The 19,626-nt window shown below is 37.3% G+C and overlaps 1 protein-coding gene across 3 annotated transcripts in view; it reads left to right on the forward strand.

Annotated features, from left to right (window-relative positions):
• MCM9 (minichromosome maintenance 9 homologous recombination repair factor) overlaps positions 1–19,626 on the forward strand; it is a 102,999-nt gene that overhangs the window by 51,948 nt on the left and 31,425 nt on the right. For all 3 annotated transcript variants that reach the window (XM_006157860.3, XM_014591347.2, XM_006157859.3), the window contains one exon: positions 13,536–13,710. In XM_006157860.3, the coding sequence (XP_006157922.1) occupies positions 13,536–13,710 (175 nt within the window). The remainder of the gene's footprint in view (positions 1–13,535; positions 13,711–19,626) is intronic.

A 19,626-nucleotide genomic window follows, 5' to 3' on the forward strand; every position in this document is an offset into this window, starting at 1 on the left:
GGGGGTGGGGGTTGATGTTTTTTCTTTCTCTTAACTCTCTTTTTACATCAGTGCGGAGGCTCTGTGGTTTCTCCTGAACTGAGCGGATTGGATTCGGTCGTCTGTAGTACATTAGGTTTAGCCATGCATGTATAGGGTAATATTTGGAGTAGGGAGGTTTGGTTGCAGTGGAAATAAACTGCAATTTATAGGCCATGTCAGCTCGGAAGGAGCAAAGCCATTTTGAAAAATCTAGTTCTTGGCCAGTATCTACGTTTGGGCACGGCAGCGCCGTTAGCTAAACAGACACAAAATGAAGGGCAAGGAGATGATTTTCCACACATACTTCACTTGGAAAATCTAACTAGGGGATCTTTGGGCTGCACCTGAGTCGTCTTTCGATTGCCAATCTGGAAGCCCTACAATGAAGGGAGGAAATGATAAGAAATTTGATTACATCCCGTGTTTCTGCCGTTTGCAGAGCATAGCAGGAACGTAACAGAAAATGGAAGTGTCAGAAGACCAAAAGGGTAACAAACACGATACAGGAGGGAAAAGGAGAACACAAAAGCGTACCAAGGCATTTAATCTTCAAAAAACTTAAGACCTAAACCGTTAGTAAACAAAATTAATGGTAGGACAAATATTGTAAGGAGCCTTTGCTTGCCTATAACCAGTTCAAGTCTGTACTGAGAAAATGCCTTGACTCCCATTGGGGGAGGGGGGAAGTGCTTTTAACACGTTTGAGATGAAACTGTTTCTGTGTACTAAATGAAAGTGGTGTAAAGGTTTTATTACCCACTATTCATAAACCATTATTTTGCTTCTTTAAGCGTTGTAATGAAACCACCAGACTTGATTAATTTAATTCAGAGGGAAAATGATTATCTGTCACCTATGCTGAATATATTTCCCTTAATAGTGCCTGGAATTTTTACTTGTCTCTCTTTGGGCAGTGTTCATACTTAAGAAGGTTGCTTTTGATGAGACATCTGTCATCTGATGATCTTTTGAAAGCTAATGTGGGGCAGCTAATACCAGGCCTCACATTTAGGAAGACTAGCGTGGAGAAGGCTCCCATTTTATTGTCAGAGGCTTGCACAGATAGAACCTACCAGAAAAGGTGTGTTCAAACACAGCTGTGTAACTTAGAGTCCAGGAGTCACACCATGGGGATAGATGCAGATTTCTATACTAATAAATTCTTCACTCTTACTAATGCTGGTCCTAATAATAGCCAAGACAGTGAAAATTGTCATATACTATAAATGACATCAAATATGTAAGATAAAAGGACGATTTGAAGACTAAAGCATGACTGCTGTGACATTGGTATATGCAATGTCTAATTATTGCAAGCCCTCTTGTTTAAATTTTATTTATTTATTATTATTCTCTGGTTTGGCTAGAGAGAGGAGAGTGAGAAAGCAAGCTGCCAAGTCTAGGACTTGAACTGCAGTCAACCATGTGGGAGTCGAGCGCCCCAACCACCATGCCATCTGTGGGCCCCTGCAAACACTGTTTAAAGAAGATTCCAGTACACTTGTTTATAATTCACTTACTGAGTGCATCATGAGAACTAACCATATGAAAGTCAATTTTAGCAGATAATGTAGTATCAAGGAATAAGAAGATTACCCAGATACCACTAGTTTGGCTTATGTTCTTTAAAGTTTTTTTGTTCAACATGACATATCTAACAATATTTAAGGGGAATAAAAAACCAACAACTCCCTAATAATTCACTGGAAACTTTAAGAATTAGCTCAAGGCCTCTCATACTTCCATCTTAGCTCCTATTATTTCTCATTGAAAATGTTAAAGGGCTTTAAGCATTTCTCCAGTAGTTTGCCTACCACTGACAGTGCCTAATAGAAAAGGCTGTAAGGATTCTGCAGATACGCCTTTACATATTTTAATTTTTTTTTCTTTTTGCTATGAGTCATGTGTGCTCACTGAAGAGAAACAAAGCAGATGGGGAGTGAGATAGTACTCTCTTGGAGGTGGCCACACTGCAACCACTTCTCTTCTGTTTTCTGGGAATTTGGGGCATGCAGGCACATGTGCCTGCCATGCCTTTCAAGCTGCTGAGTCCAAGACTCAAAACAGCACAGTGTACCAAGTGAGATCCAGCTGCCATCACATCACACTGTTGGCTGGCCTCTTATTTTTTAGTTACCTGGTATGCTGTAGGAAAAAAAATCTATGAAAGCATCTCTTGGTTTCACAGGTTATCTATAGGATCTGTTGCTGAACAGCGTTTTGATGACTGCCAGACAACTAATCATATTGCAACAGATGGGTCACTATGAACGTCTTCATTTATAAGTACCCAAAGGGCCCACATGATGCTTGGAGGACTATGTGGAATGTAGTCCCTAAATCACTTCTTTCTACAGATTAATAGGGGAAGGAGGCTTTAAGACTTTGTTTTGGCTCTAAGATGAACAAAGCCTAAGCAAGTGCCGTTGGCAGAAATAAATGAACCTAGTCAGCTATTGTGGGCTGAATTACAGCTCCCCCAAATTCATATGTTGAAGCACTAATTCCTAGTACCTTAAAATGTGACTGTTTTTGGACATAGGGGCTCTAAGGAGGTGACTACATTAAATGGTCATTAGGATGGCCCCTAATGTACTCTGGTATTCTTGTAAGAAGGGGAAATTTGGGATACCAGGGGCACACACAGAGAGGAAATACCATGTGAATTCATAGCAAGAAGGTGACCATTTGCAAGCCAAGGAGAGAGGCCTTAGAAGAGACCAAACCTGCTAACGCTTTATCTTGGTGTTCCACCCAGCCTGCTGTATTTTGTTATGGCAGCCTTAACAAACTAATACAGCTGTAGAAGATATTTCTTCCTCAGAATTAAGCTTGAGAATCTAAACTTACTTATTCCAAACATCAGGTAGTTAGAAAGTGCATTTTGTAGTATGAAATGCGGGGGCCATTTTGCCATGCCAGTAGGCTTGTCTTATGGAGTGGTGTGCTGTAGCCATTCTGTAGTGGAAGCACAGAAGTCTTCACAAAGTTCATGGAAAACTTGTATTATAGAAAAAGTGAGCATGGGTTTCAAGAATTTTTGTACCAAAGTAAAACCTCACTTTTTCATGAACTTTTGAAGTCCCCTCATTTCTTCCATTCCATTGTATCTGCCATTGGACATATAGCTTGAGATTTGAAGAGACAAAGTACAGCTTGCACCCGCTGACCCAAGGTTCCTCTATGCAGGGCTTCTTAGAACCTAAAACTTGAAGTTAAATTGAGGTCACATACAAAAACAAAAGGTGAAAGAGTAATTTAAAATGTACTAGAAGAAAATGGAATTAAATGACATGATAAATTAAAATGTATTCTAACTAGGAATTGGATTAAGTCTCAGTCCCTGCCTGCTACAAAAGTTATAAGAATGTAAGTACTGGACCTGGCAGGTGGCGTGGTGGTTAAGGGCCCTGGTTTCCACATGCTGAGTCCTGGTCCTGGCAGCTTCCTTTCTTACTTTCTCTCTCTCTCTCCTTCTATGGTCAAATTAAGATAAATAAATAGAGTTTAAAAAAAGAATATAATTATTAACCTCCTATTTTTGTTCAAATCTTAGATTTCTACCTGGCATATTTACATTATCATTGTTTTGAACTATGTTTAAAGAATTATTTGTCAGATCCAGCAGGTTGTGTGATGGTTAATGCTAGACTCTCACATGGCCAACTGCACTTTGAGTCCAGGACTCAGTGGCTTGAAAATCATGCCTGGCACGTGTGCATGCATGCCCAAAATCCCGAGAAGAGAATGGATTGCAATGGGACCATCCTCATGGGGATTGATTGCTCACTTTCCCCCTTTTCTTTCCCTCCCTAGGAAGCACATGCACCCTATGGCAAAAACCTAGGAAAAAAAAGAATCATTTGTATTCTTTTTTAAACAAAAGTATTGTTTTTTTTTTTTTTTTTTTTTTCGCCATAGGGCGCATGCGCTCGCCAGACAGACAGAGAAAGACATAGAGACAGAAAGCGAGAAATCACCCCCCCAGGGGGGATGGTCACACCGCAATCCCTTCTCCTCCATTCTCCTCTCGGGATCTTGGGCACGCACGCACACGCGCCCGGCGTGAGTTTTAAGCCACCGGGTCCGGGACGCGAACTGCGGTCGACTATGTGGGAGTCAAGCGACATAGCCATAACGCTAACTGCTGGTTCCCAAAAAAGTGTATTGTTTTGATATAGGATTTATTTAGTTTAAAATGATCCCTTTTATTAGTGAGAAGATATGAAAGTTCAATAAAATTTCATGTATGAATGTGGAATATAGAGATTTTTTTGTAGTAGTTTACAGGCATTTCTAAGTGGAATAAATCCTATAGTAAAGGGTTTGGGGAGGGATATGGGTGTGGGGGTGACATGTATTTTAGGTCTTACTGTGTCATGATCCCCTGTGTTGGTGTATGCCGTTGTGCCCAACTTTTTACAGAGGGCTGGGTGTGGAATGTGGTCTCCTGTGCAGCCATAGCCTGCCAAGCAGCAGCATCTTACGCTTGCTACAGCAGCTGGACCCAGAAATTATTTTGATAATAATTGAGAGCCATCACCGTAGCATAATGCATCAGGAGCTTGATTCCATATGACTGACAGTGGGTCAGATTCCAGTGCCAGCTTGTTCTAAAATACACTAGGCATGTGTGTGTGCATTCTCCAAACCCTAATGGAAGGGAGTAATGGAGGAAAAAATGATTGCAACATGACCATGTCCCGCTAAGGCGTGCCTTCTTCCTCTCTCTGTCTTTGGTGAGTGCATGTGCCCTCTGCCAATTAAAAAAAAAACAGTAGTAATAATTTGTGACATGTATACTGAGAGCACTTATTATGTGAAAATTTTAAAAATGTTTTTAAGTTTATTTTATTCACAATAGAGAGTACATGTGTGTGAAAGAGCGAAGCACTCTCAACAAACATCTCATCACACTGTGATCCCCTTCCCTCAGCCCTCTCCCTTGTCAGGATCTTGTACACCTAGTGTGTTTCTGAGCAACCAGGCTGGGGACCCAAACCCACGGTTTGTCACACGGCCTCCAGCACTGTAGCTCAGTGCATTACCAACTGTACCACCAAGACTGGGCCTCTTTTGTGAAATTTTTGTGCAAGGATAATGAAATACTCACACATAAAATATATGAAGAACTTATAAGTATGATACAAAATAGAATGTGTTTGATGCATTTTTAACCTATTATGTTAAAATAAGCAAAAGAAAACATGTTTTCTTTACCATCTGTAAAGAACTTTTAAATGAGCCTCACAGTATCCTGTTATGGTAAGAGAATAAGATTATCATTCATGTAACAAATGAGGATGCAGAGAATAAGATATTATCATTTATATAACAAATGAGGATGCTGGTACACAAAAACACAGTCTTCTACTGAGCCAGTACCTTTCTACTCTCTGTCCAGTGCATCAGATAAAATTAAATCTGGCCTTTATGTATGGAAAAATACCTTGGTGTCACTTCTCAGCAGATCCCACAGGCTGGCAGACGCTAGTAATGACTTGATTAGTGAATTCTTGAGGAAAAAAAGCCCTGCTAATGAGGTTAGCTCAGGTACATACAGAAGGAGAAAGACCCAGCCAAGACAAAGTTGGAAGAGTCTCCTCAGTGAAGCTTCCTGTTGCAGAAGTGACTATCTCGAGGTAGGGGAGGATGGCACTACGCACTTGGATTGTGTTCTTGTACTTTTGATTAGGTATCCCACTCTGTTACGTAAAATGTACTCTCTATTCTGTGCTGCATATCATTAATAAAAGTTTCATTATGTACTGTTCATTGCTCTCTGCCATTGGGTTGTGAGTTTGTGAAGATATAGGTTATATCTGAATCCTTTTCATATCTGTCCTATACTGTTAAACATGTGGATAGCTAGATTCTTTCAGTCTGGTTTCTGAATCACCGTGTTTATCATTGCCTGTTTGTTATTGGGAATATCATTATATAGATTTTGACCAGAAAAATACGAATAGAAATGCCTAATAATTATTTTGTTTCTTATACCTAGTTTTTAAAAAAACAAAAAACAAAAAACATGTCTTTTTAGTCCTTTAATAAAACAAGCTCCTTTTAAACTCATTTTACACTTGAACTCAGCCTCAACTTGTAGTCCATGTCCCTTCATATTTTGTATTTCATCCATTTTACTCTAACTCACCTCTCCCATTCATCAAAGACTCTCTTCTTTATCTGATGCCAGAGAAAAAAGTAGTGCTCAGTAGAGAGAGGACTGAGATTGTCAAAACGTCTCTAGGCTAGACCACTGCTTGCACAAAGCCATTGCAAATCATAGCAGATTTTCTAGTTGGTTACTATAGAGACAAGTGACATTAGATGGAGTCATGCTTGGCAGAAGCTAGGCAAGTAGGCTTTGTGAAATTGGAGGCCTTATATACATGGCTATTTAAAAAGAGTCGGAAACTAGAAAGGACAAGGGAGGGGGATAGTTTCATAATCTTCTAGGTAATTCATTGGTTAGATATTTGGTTGGTAGAATTTATGCCTGCAAGACTTTGAAGCCAGCATACAAAGAATCCACCTTCAAGTATCCCCTGTTGTGATTACACAGTAATATATATTTTAATAACAGCATAATTTAGTTATAATTCAGTAACATTTAATCTGCACATTTCAAGCATCTGAGTCAGTAGTTTTTATAATATTCACAGAATTGTGCAATCACTACCACATCAATTTTAGAATATTTTTATCATCTCAACAGGATACTTTGTGGCCTTTAGCAATAACCCTCCCCCACCCCCCGTCTTCTCATCACCCCAGCAGTAGGGCAACCACTAAATTATTTTCTGTTTATATAGATTTGCCTATTCCAGACATTTCATACAAACGAAATCATACAATGTGTACTATTTGTGAGCAGTATCTTCCAAGTGTACGTTTTCTTTCGTGTTGTGGCATGTATTGATACTTAATTCTTTTTTATTACCCAATAATATTCAACTACGTGGATAAACCACATTTTATTTATCCATCCATGAGTTGGTGGAGATTTGGGTTATTTCCAGTTTGGGCTATTGGGAATAATGCTGTTAGGAACTTGTGTACTGATTTTTATGTGGGACATGTGTTCATTTCTCTGGATTTATGCCTAGGAGTGGAATCACTGGGTCACATATGGTAACTCATTTTGAGGAGCTACCAGACATTTTCCAAAGTAATTGAACCATTTTACATTCCCACCAGCAACGTATGAGTGTTCCAGTTGCCCATATTCTCACCAACATGTATGTCTTTTTTTTATTATAGCCATAGTGGTGTGTGAAGTAGTATCTTACTGTGGTTTGATTTTGCATTTTCCTGATGGCTAAAGATGTTGAGCATCTTTCATTTGCTTATAGGTCATTTGTATATCTTCTGTGAAGAAGTGTCTATTCAGATCATTTGCTCATTTTTAAATGGAGTCATTTATCATTTTCTTATTGAGTTGTATTATTTATGTATTGTAAATATGAGTCTTCTACCAATTCTATGGGTTATCTCTTGTGCATGTGGTGTTTTAGGCAGGTTCTCACTGTGTTGCTCTCCTTTTGCCTTGGACACCTGATAGCTGGGACTGCAAGGGTGTGCAATTGACTTTTTAGCAGAAGTCCATGAATTTAACCCATCCATTCTACATACCTGCTGAGCAGCAGCATCCCGTGTATGATGTCATGGCTGGGCCTCTGGGGGCCATTTTGAGTTTTCTTCATGGTCTTTGCAGCACAAAAGCTTTTAATTTTGATAGAGTTCATTTTACCTATTTTGGCTTTCTTTGGCATATGCTTTTGATATGATTTCTATAAAAAAATAAAGCTTAATCCAGGATCATAGGTATTTATGTCTGTGTTTTCTCCTAAGAGTTTTTTACTTTCCACACCTTATATGTGGGTCATTGGTCCAGTTTGAGTTAGTTTGTCTATAGGGTTTATAAAGTAGGAGGTCCAAATTAATATTTTTGCATGTGGACATCTGCTTTCCCAGCAGCACCTATTGAAAAGATGATTCTTTTGTTCAATGAATTGGCTTGGAACCCTTACTAAAAATGAATTGACCTGAGTGTGCTTATCACTGGACAAAAAATTCTGTTCTGTTGATCTGTATCCTTACACCATTCCTGCATTCTGTTCATAACTGTAGCTTTGTAGTAAGTTTGAAATCGGGAATTGTGGGCCAGCCAGTAGACATGGAGGTTAGCCAACTCCGTGGTTCAAGTCCTGGATCTAGCACACTGGGCACATATGCATGCATGCCCAAAATCCCAAGAAGAGAAAATGGAGGAAAAGGAACTGTGGAGTGGCCATTCACCCTAGGGGGGTGATTTCTCACTCCCCCCTTTTCTCTGTATCTCTGATGAATGCATGCACCCTGTGGCAAAAAAAAAAAAAAAAGAAAAGAAAGAAAGAAAAAAGTACTATATTATTTGTTTCCCTTACTCTTTGTTTCTGTTTTTGTCTTCCATACTTTTTCTGCCTTTTGGGGTTTTAATCAATAATTTCATTTTTCTCTGTGAAAGCATATCAGTGCTTTTTTTTTAATCGTTATTTTGTGGTTGTCATAGTGTTTGCATTATATTTACAACTAATTCAGGTTCATTTTCAAATAACACTACACCATTCCATGGATAGTATAAGTACTCTGTAATAACAAAATGCCTCTAATTTCTTTATTTCTTTTTTCCTTCCCTTGTGTTATTACTGTTATTCATTTCACTTACACATAAACACAATTAAGCATGTATTATACATTATATACATGAGTATAAGTAATTGAATATGTTATTCTTTTCTCTTTCTTTCTTTCTTTTTTTTTTTTTTTCCTTGCTAAAGGACACATGAACTCAACAGACAGATAAAGACAGAGAGGGAAACTATGAAATATCCCCCAGAGGAGATGGCCAGCCACAATCCCTTGTCCTTCATTCTCTTGAGCTCTTGGGCCTGCACGCACAAGCACCCACAAGCACCCAGGGTGATTTCCAAGCCACCAGGTCCAGGACTCCATCTGCACAATCAGCCCAGTGAGATCCAACACCTTAACTTCCATGCCATCTTCTGGCCCCCATGTTGCTTTTCTTATTTTGGAAAATCATCTATTAGATCAATTAAGAATAAAAAAAAGGAAAGTTTTTATTTTATCTTCACATATTACATTCTGATGCTCTTTTTTCTTTATGTGGATCTAAGTGTCTGATCTATATCAATTTTTTTCTTTTCACTGAAAAACTTTTAACATTTCTTACATTTCTTTTTACATTTTTTGTCTTTTGGCAACAAATCCCTTAGGTTTTGTGTGAGAAAGTCTTTTTTTTAACCTTTGAAGGCCAATTTTGCAAGGTATAGAATTCTAGGTTGATAGGTTTTTTTTTCTTTTTTCAACACAATTTTTCTTTTTCTTTTTTTTTTCTTTTTTTTTTTTTTTTGAGAGGTTTTTGCTATAGGGCGTGTGTGCTCGCCAGAAAGACAGAGACAGAGAGACAGAAAGTGAGAAATCACCCTGCAGGGGGGATGGCCATGTTGCAGTCCCCTTCTCCTCTCAGGATCTTGGGCATGCACACACACGTGCCCAGTGTGAGTTTAAGCCACTGGGTCCGGGACTTGAACCGTAGTCGACTACATGGGAGTCCATCAACATAGCCATTATGTCAATTGCTGGTCCCATCAACATAGTTTTTCACTCCATTCTCTTCTTGCTTACATGGTTTCCATGAAGTCTCATATAATTCTTACTTTTTCTTCTCTATAGGTAAGTATTTTTCTTCCTCTGGCTTCTTTCAAGATTTTTTTTTAATGTTTGACTTTTCTGAAATTTGATTGTGATTCACCTAAGTGTAGGGTTGTTTTTGGCATTTATTCTGCTTGGTGTTCTCTGAGCACCCTGGATCCATAGTTTGTTATCTGACATAATTTGGGGGAAGTTCTCTATAAAATTGTTTCAGATATTATGTCTCCTTTCTCATTTTATTGTCCTTGTATTTTCATTACATGTATATTATACTTTTTGTAGTTTGTCATTGTATTCTGTTCTCTTTTCCTTCAGGTTTTTCTTTTTTTTTTGGTCTGTTTTTTAGTGGTGGATGTTTCTATTGACATGTATATCCTTAAACACAGAGATCTTTCTTAGCTGTTTCCACTCTACTAAGGAACTCATCAAAGGCATTTTTCTTCCCATTTTTTTGGGAGGTGGGCATCGGAGGAGGGGAAGGGGGGGGGATGAGCAGGCCACAACTGCCCTTCTGAGATTTTGGTCAGCCATGGGGGAGTACAACACCCTAACCACGACACCAGCTGCTGGCCCCGTTTTTCTGCTTATTCTGTGAATGTGAAATATCTCTCAAAATTTGATTGTGTTTGATTTCCTTTAGCAGTGTTTTGTAGCTTTTTGTATGTCGATCTTTCATGTAGTTCATAAGATTTATACCAAAATGTTCCACATTGTATTCCTTTTCTAGTGTAATTTCTAATTGTTAATTTCTAGTATATAGGAATAAGATTATTTTTTGTGTATTGACTTACATAATGCAGCATGCTACACTGACTCATTCAGTCTAGTATCTTTTTGGTGGATTTTTTGAAATTTTCTACATAATCATACTGTCTATGAATTTAAATATTTTCTTTCTTTTTCCATACAAATGCCATTTATTTCTTCTCCTTGCCCTATTTCACTGGCCAGAGTCTATAGTATGATTTTGAATTAAAGTAATGAGGGAAAATTGCCTTACTGTATTCTGATTTTGGAAGTAGGGGAGAGGAAAGTATTTTAATTAGTTCTGTGTTGTTTAATTACTAAATACTTGAGACTGGGTGATTTCTAAATAATAGAGGCTTATTTAGTTTATGATTTTGGAGATCCAAGGTCAAGGGGCCACATCTGGTTAGAGTTTTCTTACTGGTGGAGACTCTCTGTAGAATCCAAGTTGGCACAGGGCATTACATGGTGATACAGGGGAAGAAGAGAATGTGTCTGTGACAATGTCTATGTCTCCTTATAAAGCCACTAGGATTAGTCATGGTATCGGACCTCATACGATTCGAATCACCTCCCAAAGACTATCATTTAACACCATAGTCAGATTAGGTTTTCACGCTCTCAGCAACCCTTGAAGTGGCTCACCAGATTGCAATACATGAATTTTTTTGTTTATTTTTTCCCCACAAGAAAAATATAAAGAAAGAGAAAGGTACTCACAATGGTGTCTTAGGCCACAATTCATCCCCAGTCTCAGCCAGCTCATATCACAGGCATATGTATGTGGACTGTGCGCAGGGAGGTTGCAACACGCAAACCCAGTACCTTTTCCATGTGGGTCCAGTCGCATTACCACTGTGCCACAACCTGACCCTCAATGTGTGAATTTTAGGGGACACATTGAAACTGTAGCAGGAAGCATCCTTTTAACATTAAGTATGTTTGCTATAGGATTTTTGTAAATACCCCCTAATCAAGTTGAGGAAATTCCCTTCTATTCCTAATTTTTTGGCAAATGTTCATAAACATGATTGTTGAGTTTTATGAATTGTTTTTCTGTATTTATTGACTGATGTATGCTTTTTTCTCTTAGTTTGCTTATTCAATGAATTACTTTGATTAATTTTTCAATGTTAAATTATTGGGCGGTTGGAAAAGTCAAGATGTGCTTTTTCTGTTTTTCTGTGCAAAGTGAGTCATGACTTTTCTGACAGCCCAATAGCTTTGTGGGATCAGAAGGTGAAGTAGTACTTAAAGCACTGGACTCCCACATGGCCAACTGTAGTTCAAATCCCTGACCTGGAAGTTTAAAACTCATGCCAGGTATGTGTGTGCACGTGCATGCCCAAAATCTCAGGAAGAGAGTGGAGAAGAAAGGATTGTGGCATGGCCATCCCCCATAGCAGAGTAATTTCTCACTTTTTTATCAGTCTCTCGCCTTTCTGGAGGGTGCTCACATCCTATGGCTAAAACCTTAAAAAAAAAAATTAACTTTGCATTTTCTGATAATTCTCACTTGGTTATGCTATATTATTCTTTTACATATTATTCAATTTGATCTGCTTATATTTTGTTGAGAATTTTTACACCTGTGTGTATGAGGAATAGTGATCTCTAGTTTTAATATGTCTTCATGTAGTTTAATCTCATAGTCATGTTGGTTTCATTAAATAAGTTGAAGTGTTCCTGGTCTTCTGTATGTTATAGAATTGTCAGTATTTCTTAAATTTTTTATGAATTTCACTATGAAGCCATCTAAGCCTGCATATTTCTGTGTTAAAGGGTCAACTACATATTTAGTTTTCAAAATAGATTTAGGATTGTGTAAGTTATCTATTCCTTTTTACATAAACTTTAAAAGTTTGTGTTCTTCAGAAAAAGTTGACCCATTTCATCTAAGTTACCAAACTTATATCATCGAATTATTCAGTGTTACCTTAATATTAGCTCATTGTTAAGGTGTATTAGTTATGTTCCTTCTTTTATTTCCAGTAATTATAACTGTGTCTTTTTTTTTTTTTTTTTTGGTTACTGTGGCCAGAGATCTATTGATTTTTACCAACCGATAGTTACTCATTATGTGTCATATACATTTTAAGAGGATTGGTTGTATTTTATTTAAACATCTAATATCTGTAAGGTAGTTTGTCTTATTAACTTCTTTCACAGATTGATAAATAAGGTCTATATATATTAGGAAACTGGCTTACAGTCCAACAGCCAGCAGATAGATCAGGATTCAGATCAAGTCTAGGTTGACTTTAGAGTGTTTACTTTTGACCACTCTGCTATATTGACTGACATAAAGGATAAATCAAAATCAATAAGCGTTATAAAGAGAATCATCTCCTTCATACCGACTGGGAGCAAACTTTTCATTTTCATTATTGGACTTTAATAACTGTTCTCTATTATTGGAGCTTTCTCTAAAAACAGTATATAGCACAGAACCTCTTGTCATAAGATTTGTGGAAATCTGCTCATTCTTCTAAAAGTTTAGAGCACTCTGTCAGGGCAGCTACTAAGAAAGAAAAAAAATTGGGGCATTCTAGTTGCCTCAGAATGTGTGCTAACGCATTTGAAATTATCAGAACAAAGGAGTTTCTGAGACCTTTCAGTGGATAGATACCTGAAATTGTTGTGGTTTCATCCATTCTTAGATGCCACCCATTATTGGTGGAGTACAAATTAAACCTCTTATGCTCTTCTATTTTTATCTTATTACTGTTTTTTAAAGTTTATTTATTCTATGAGAGAGAAACGAGGGGTGGGGGAGGGACCTCCAATAGGATCTTCCTGCCATGACCCACACCTAGCCTTAGCCCATCGCCCAGTCTCACATATGCACACCCATCAGTGCAGGGAAGCCTTAGGACATGAACCCAGGACCTTCTCATGTGGATTCAGCGTTATAGAGCATCACATTTACCACTATGCCACTGTGGCTGGCTCCATGTCCTTCTCTTTGAAATGCAGGTATTTCTTTTCCTTCATAGGTGGAGAATATACTTTTGACAATAAAAATGGACATACCTTTCTTATTTTCTCAGGTTTGACAGTAACTGCTGTAAAAGACTCAGGAGAGTGGAATTTGGAGGCTGGGGCATTAGTGCTTGCAGATGCAGGCCTTTGCTGTATTGATGAGTTTAACAGCCTTAAAGAGCATGATAGAACCAGCATCCACGAAGCAATGGAGCAACAAACCATAAGTGTTGCTAAGGCTGGGTAAGTTTTTTCTCTTTAAATCTGTGGAAACAGATTATTTGCTCTAAGATTAGGGGAAAATATGATTCCTGTTGACTGCAAGGTATGTATGTTCTCCTCTGGGATTATCAGCTATCACCCTTTGAGACACATTTAAAATTTTTTTCTTATTAGACTATACAGGTATGTTAGGAAATAAAAATGGGTTATTAGGGAAAAGAAAGAGGAAAGTAAAGTTAAATGTAGGTTAACGTAGCAAATGGAGGGGATTAATGAATGCGGAATTCAACCCAGTCTCTTTTTCATACAGCAAATATTACTGTGTTAGGAATTTTGAAAGACTTAAAAAGAAAGACATCCTAGTTTATGCTTTTAATGCCATTTTCCTTATACAGACACTCCTTGAGTTACAATGGGGTTTCGTCCCAATAAGTCCATTTCAAGTTTGAAAATACCACCAGAAATGCACTTTAGACACCTAATTCACCAAACATAGTTTAGCCTCACCTGCCTAAAACACACTCAGAATACTTACATTAGCCCACAGTTGGGCAAAGTTGTCTAACACAAAGCCTATTTTCTAATAAATTGTAGAATATCTCATGTAATTTATTTAATACTAAAAGTAAAAAGCAGGATGGTTGTATGGATACTTAAATTACAGTTTCTACTGAATGCGTATCACTTTTACACTATTATAAGGTAAAAAAATTAAAAGTCAAAGCATTGTAAGTTGGAACTCTCTGTACATCCTATTGGAAACTATTTGGAAGTCAGGCAGATACTGCCATGTATAGATTCTGTGAGCTCTTGTACATGCACACTAGCAGAAATGTAATAGGGATGAAGAGGGGAGACAGGGAGAGCAGGATATAGTGCACAAGAAAGATATAAGAAAGAACAAGGCATAAGAACCATTATAAGATCTAATCATTTGTTCATTCACTTAGTATGTGTTCGTTAAGAACCTGGTATATGCCAGGCACTATGCTAGACACTAAGTGAAAGATGAATAAAACATTTTCCTTGAGGGTTTCACACTTTTATAGGGTTACATTAAAAATAACAACATAATGCTAAGTATATAATAAAATTGTGTTGAGAGAACATATTTTAAGAAAATGATTGCTTCTAAACTTTTTAGCAGGAGAAATTAGAAGTACAATTTACTAAGTGTCTTCAAAGGCTGCTTTCTCTTCTTACTGTGTTTCTATTTAATTAAAACCTTTGGTAGTTCACAGAATCTATGGTTTATGAGTGGTCTTCAAAAAATTCATGAGAGAGTTAGCTGGTGGCATGGTGGTTGAAGTGGCTGGATCACATATGGTTAACTGTGTGGTTCAGTCCCAGACCCAGGGACTTGAAAGACACACCAGATGCACCCATGACTGAAATCCCAAGAGGGGAATGGAGGAGAGGGATGGCTGCGTTTCTGTCTCTTCAGCAGAGATCCTTTCTCCGTCTCTCCCCCATCTCTCTCCACCAAGCACACATGCTCTATAACAAATTGAAAAAAATATATATATAATTTTATATATATAATGAATAGGCAAATATATATACTATATATGTGGGAAATGCATATTATGAAAAAGCTACGCATGGATTTCAAAATTTTAAAATTTTTTTCTTATTAGACTATACAGGTATGTTAGGAAATAAAAATGGGTTATTAGGGAAAAGAAAGAGGAAAGTAAAGTTAAATGTAGGTTAACGTAGCAAATGGAGGGGATTAATGAATGCGGAATTCAACCCAGTCTCTTTTTCATACAGCAAATATTACTGTGTTAGGAATTTTGAAAGACTTAAAAAGAAAGACATCCTAGTTTATGCTTTTAATGCCATTTTCCTTATACAGACACTCCTTGAGTTACAATGGGGTTTCGTCCCAATAAGTCCATTTCAAGTTTGAAAATACCACCAGAAATGCACTTTAGACACCTAATTCACCAAACATAGTTTAGCCTCACCTGCCTAAAACACACTCAGAATACTTACATTAGCCCACAGTTGGGCAAAGTTGTCTAACACAAAGCCTATTTTCTAATAAATTGTAGAATATCTCATGTAATTTATTTAATACTAAAAGTAAAAAGCAGGATGGTTGTATGGATACTTAAATTACAGTTTCTACTGAATGCGTATCACTTTTACACTATTATAAGGTAAAAAAATTAAAAGTCAAAGCATTGTAAGTTGGAACTCTCTGTACATCCTATTGGAAACTATTTGGAAGTCAGGCAGATACTGCCATGTATAGATTCTGTGAGCTCTTGTACATGCACACTAGCAGAAATGTAATAGGGATGAAGAGGGGAGACAGGGAGAGCAGGATATAGTGCACAAGAAAGATATAAGAAAGAACAAGGCATAAGAACCATTATAAGATCTAATCATTTGTTCATTCACTTAGTATGTGTTCGTTAAGAACCTGGTATATGCCAGGCACTATGCTAGACACTAAGTGAAAGATGAATAAAACATTTTCCTTGAGGGTTTCACACTTTTATAGGGTTACATTAAAAATAACAACATAATGCTAAGTATATAATAAAATTGTGTTGAGAGAACATATTTTAAGAAAATGATTGCTTCTAAACTTTTTAGCAGGAGAAATTAGAAGTACAATTTACTAAGTGTCTTCAAAGGCTGCTTTCTCTTCTTACTGTGTTTCTATTTAATTAAAACCTTTGGTAGTTCACAGAATCTATGGTTTATGAGTGGTCTTCAAAAAATTCATGAGAGAGTTAGCTGGTGGCATGGTGGTTGAAGTGGCTGGATCACATATGGTTAACTGTGTGGTTCAGTCCCAGACCCAGGGACTTGAAAGACACACCAGATGCACCCATGACTGAAATCCCAAGAGGGGAATGGAGGAGAGGGATGGCTGCGTTTCTGTCTCTTCAGCAGAGATCCTTTCTCCGTCTCTCCCCCATCTCTCTCCACCAAGCACACATGCTCTATAACAAATTGAAAAAAATATATATATAATTTTATATATATAATGAATAGGCAAATATATATACTATATATGTGGGAAATGCATATTATGAAAAAGCTACGCATGGATTTCAAAATTTTTGCACCAAAATAAACTTATACTTTATTTTTACACATGTATATATATGTATGTATTAGATTTTCGCTGTAGGGAGCATGTGCTCACTGGAGAGACAAAGACAGAAAGAAAGTGAGAAATCCCTAGGGGATGGCCATGACACAGTCCCTTCTCCTCCATTCTCTTCTCGGAATCTTGCGCATGCACACACACATGCTGGCATGAGTTTTAAGCCACAACATCTGGGACTCAGACCACAGTCAGCTACATGGGAATCCAGCAACGTAACTATTATGCCATTTGCTGGTCCCTAAACTCATATTTTAATTGCATTTTTTTCCACAGACTCTTTTGAAGTCTCATATTTTGTTATGTCTTTTTCAAAAGTAATCTGAGACACATCTCTAGCCTTGTTAAATAATTAACCCTTCCATCAGAAAAAAAAAAAAATTCTGTGACACTGTTTTAGAAAGGGATAAAATTATCAGTGCTAAAGTAAGATACCGAATAAATCTTTGAAGGTGAAAATATTAACTCCCCTACTGTATTATCCACTGATTGATTAATTAGTTTGAATCCTTTATGATATCCACAAGTATGTCATAAGTTCTAAAGTCAACATTTTTTTTTTTTTTGAGAGAGATTTTTGCTATAGGGTGTATGTACTCAACTGGAGAGACAGAGAAATAAAAAGCGAGAAATCAACCCCCAGGGGGGATGGCCATGCTACAGTCCCTTCTCCCCCATTCCCCTTTTGGGATTTTGGGCACACATGCACACAGGTCATACATGAGTTTTAAGTCACCAGATCCAGAACTCAAACTGTGGTTGACTATATGGGAGTCTAGCAACATAGCCATTACACCATCAGCTGGTCCCCCAAAGTCAATATTCTAAGCTCAACAATTCACTTGTGAAAGCAACAGGTTGGACAATCTTGTCATAACTATAATTTATACTCTGAAACAGTACCCTTAACAACTAGGTATTATGAAGGGCCAGTTTTTTTGCTTTTTATTAGTTACTGAGCCATAGTTTTATAAAATAACAATAAAAATGAATTACTAAAAAGAAGAAACATAGACATACAAAATATGGGTCTAAGTTCTTCTACTAAGGATATGAACAGCTGTTAAGAGCATGCCACTCTCACCTTAAGAAAAAGCCAGTTAGCCTACAAATATCACTTTCTTTGCATTTGTCAGCGAGCCTAGGTCACAAAGAAACCAAGGGAACTTAATTCATATTGTGAGAAGCCGTTCCAAAGAGAGTTGGCACACAATCTTCTTGTTTCACCTTTTACAGAGCATAGAGGAAGACGCAGCTGCCACAAAAGCAAGTATGAAACAACTAAAAAAGAATTTTTAAAGAGGTTTTTGGTATAGGGCACATGTGCTCACCAGAGAGAGAGACTGAAAGCAAGAAATCGGCCCATAGGGGCCATGGCCAAGCCACAATTTCTTCTCCATTCTCCTCTTGGGATTCTGGGCATGCACACACATGCTCCCAGAATGAGTTTAAACTGCTAGATCTGGGACTCGAACTGCGGGAGTTGACTATGTGGAAGTTCAGCAATGTAAACATCTCACCATCTGCGGGTCCCAGCAACTAAAATTTTTTAAATTCCCTAAATTCCACATGTGGGCCAGCATATCAGTTTAGAATAATGGGAGCTCTAAACACAAAGGAAATTCTCCTTCACTTGCAAGCTTTCCTCTACTGGTATCTACCAGATGCTCACAAGAAATGAGATCTAGAGAGACCCTTTCCTCCCCTCTTCAGTCATGTAAAGCATTAAGAAATTATTGCTTATGAGGAATAGGCATGGAACACTGCCTGTCTCTCTAGACAGATTTTTTTGTTTGAAGCAAAAACTAAATCACTGAGTGACAAACTCCTTCACCCCCACCAAATCTCTAGTGATTGTGTATGGCCTTCTTAAAAAAAATTTTATAAGATACACAAATGAGAAAAAAGAAAAATGATGGAAAAAAGGAAGGTAGGTAAAAAGGAAAGAGTAAAACACTTATTTTCAAAAGATAAAGCAATTGATGTAACCAGATTTATTAATGAGACAGATGTTGTATTTTAAGACAGGACATTTAAAAACTATAATTAATCTGTTTAAGTATCTAATAAATAAAGGTATAGCATGAGTGAAGAAATGGAGCACTTAGGAGATAGAAACTATTTTTTCTGTCAAATGTAGACCCTAGTAAAAACACATAAGACAAATGAAAATGCCTTCAGCAGGCTTAGGAGCAAACTGGATCCAATTAATTCATTTCAATAATAACTATTCAAAATGAAACACAAGGAAAAGAAAGAGTGAAAATAAACAAATACCATATCTTAGTATGGAATGATACAAAATAGTCTAACAAACATGTTGTTAGAGTTACAGAGAAAGAAAAGGGAAAGTGAGAGAAAGGTGCAAAAGGAATTTTTAAAGAAGCAGTGGTCAAGAATGTTAAGAGATTATTGAAGATACCAAATTATAGATTACAGATTCAGAGAGCTCAGAGAACTTCAAAGCAGGATAGATATTCCCCTGCATACACACTCAGTATGTGGGCATATCATGGTCAAGCTGCTGAAATCTAAGACAGAGAAAACCTTTTTGAAAGAAAATATTTCATAAAGAGGAACAAAAATGAGAATTAAAGGAAAGAAATTGTCAGCCTAGGAAATACCTTTCAAAATTGAGGGTGAAACTTTTTTTTTTTTTTGCAACTTTTTTTTTTTTTTATTATTATTATAATATTATCTAACACTCATTCCCTGAGCATCATCACAACATACTAAATGTAGTTCCCCATCTAGGACAAACTGCATAGTGACTCAATCAAGCATGTTATCACCAACAATATTCCATTTCT

Source organism: Tupaia chinensis, unplaced genomic scaffold, assembly GCF_000334495.1.
Source record: "Tupaia chinensis unplaced genomic scaffold, TupChi_1.0 Scaffold000563_1, whole genome shotgun sequence".
NCBI lineage: Eukaryota > Metazoa > Chordata > Mammalia > Scandentia > Tupaiidae > Tupaia > Tupaia belangeri.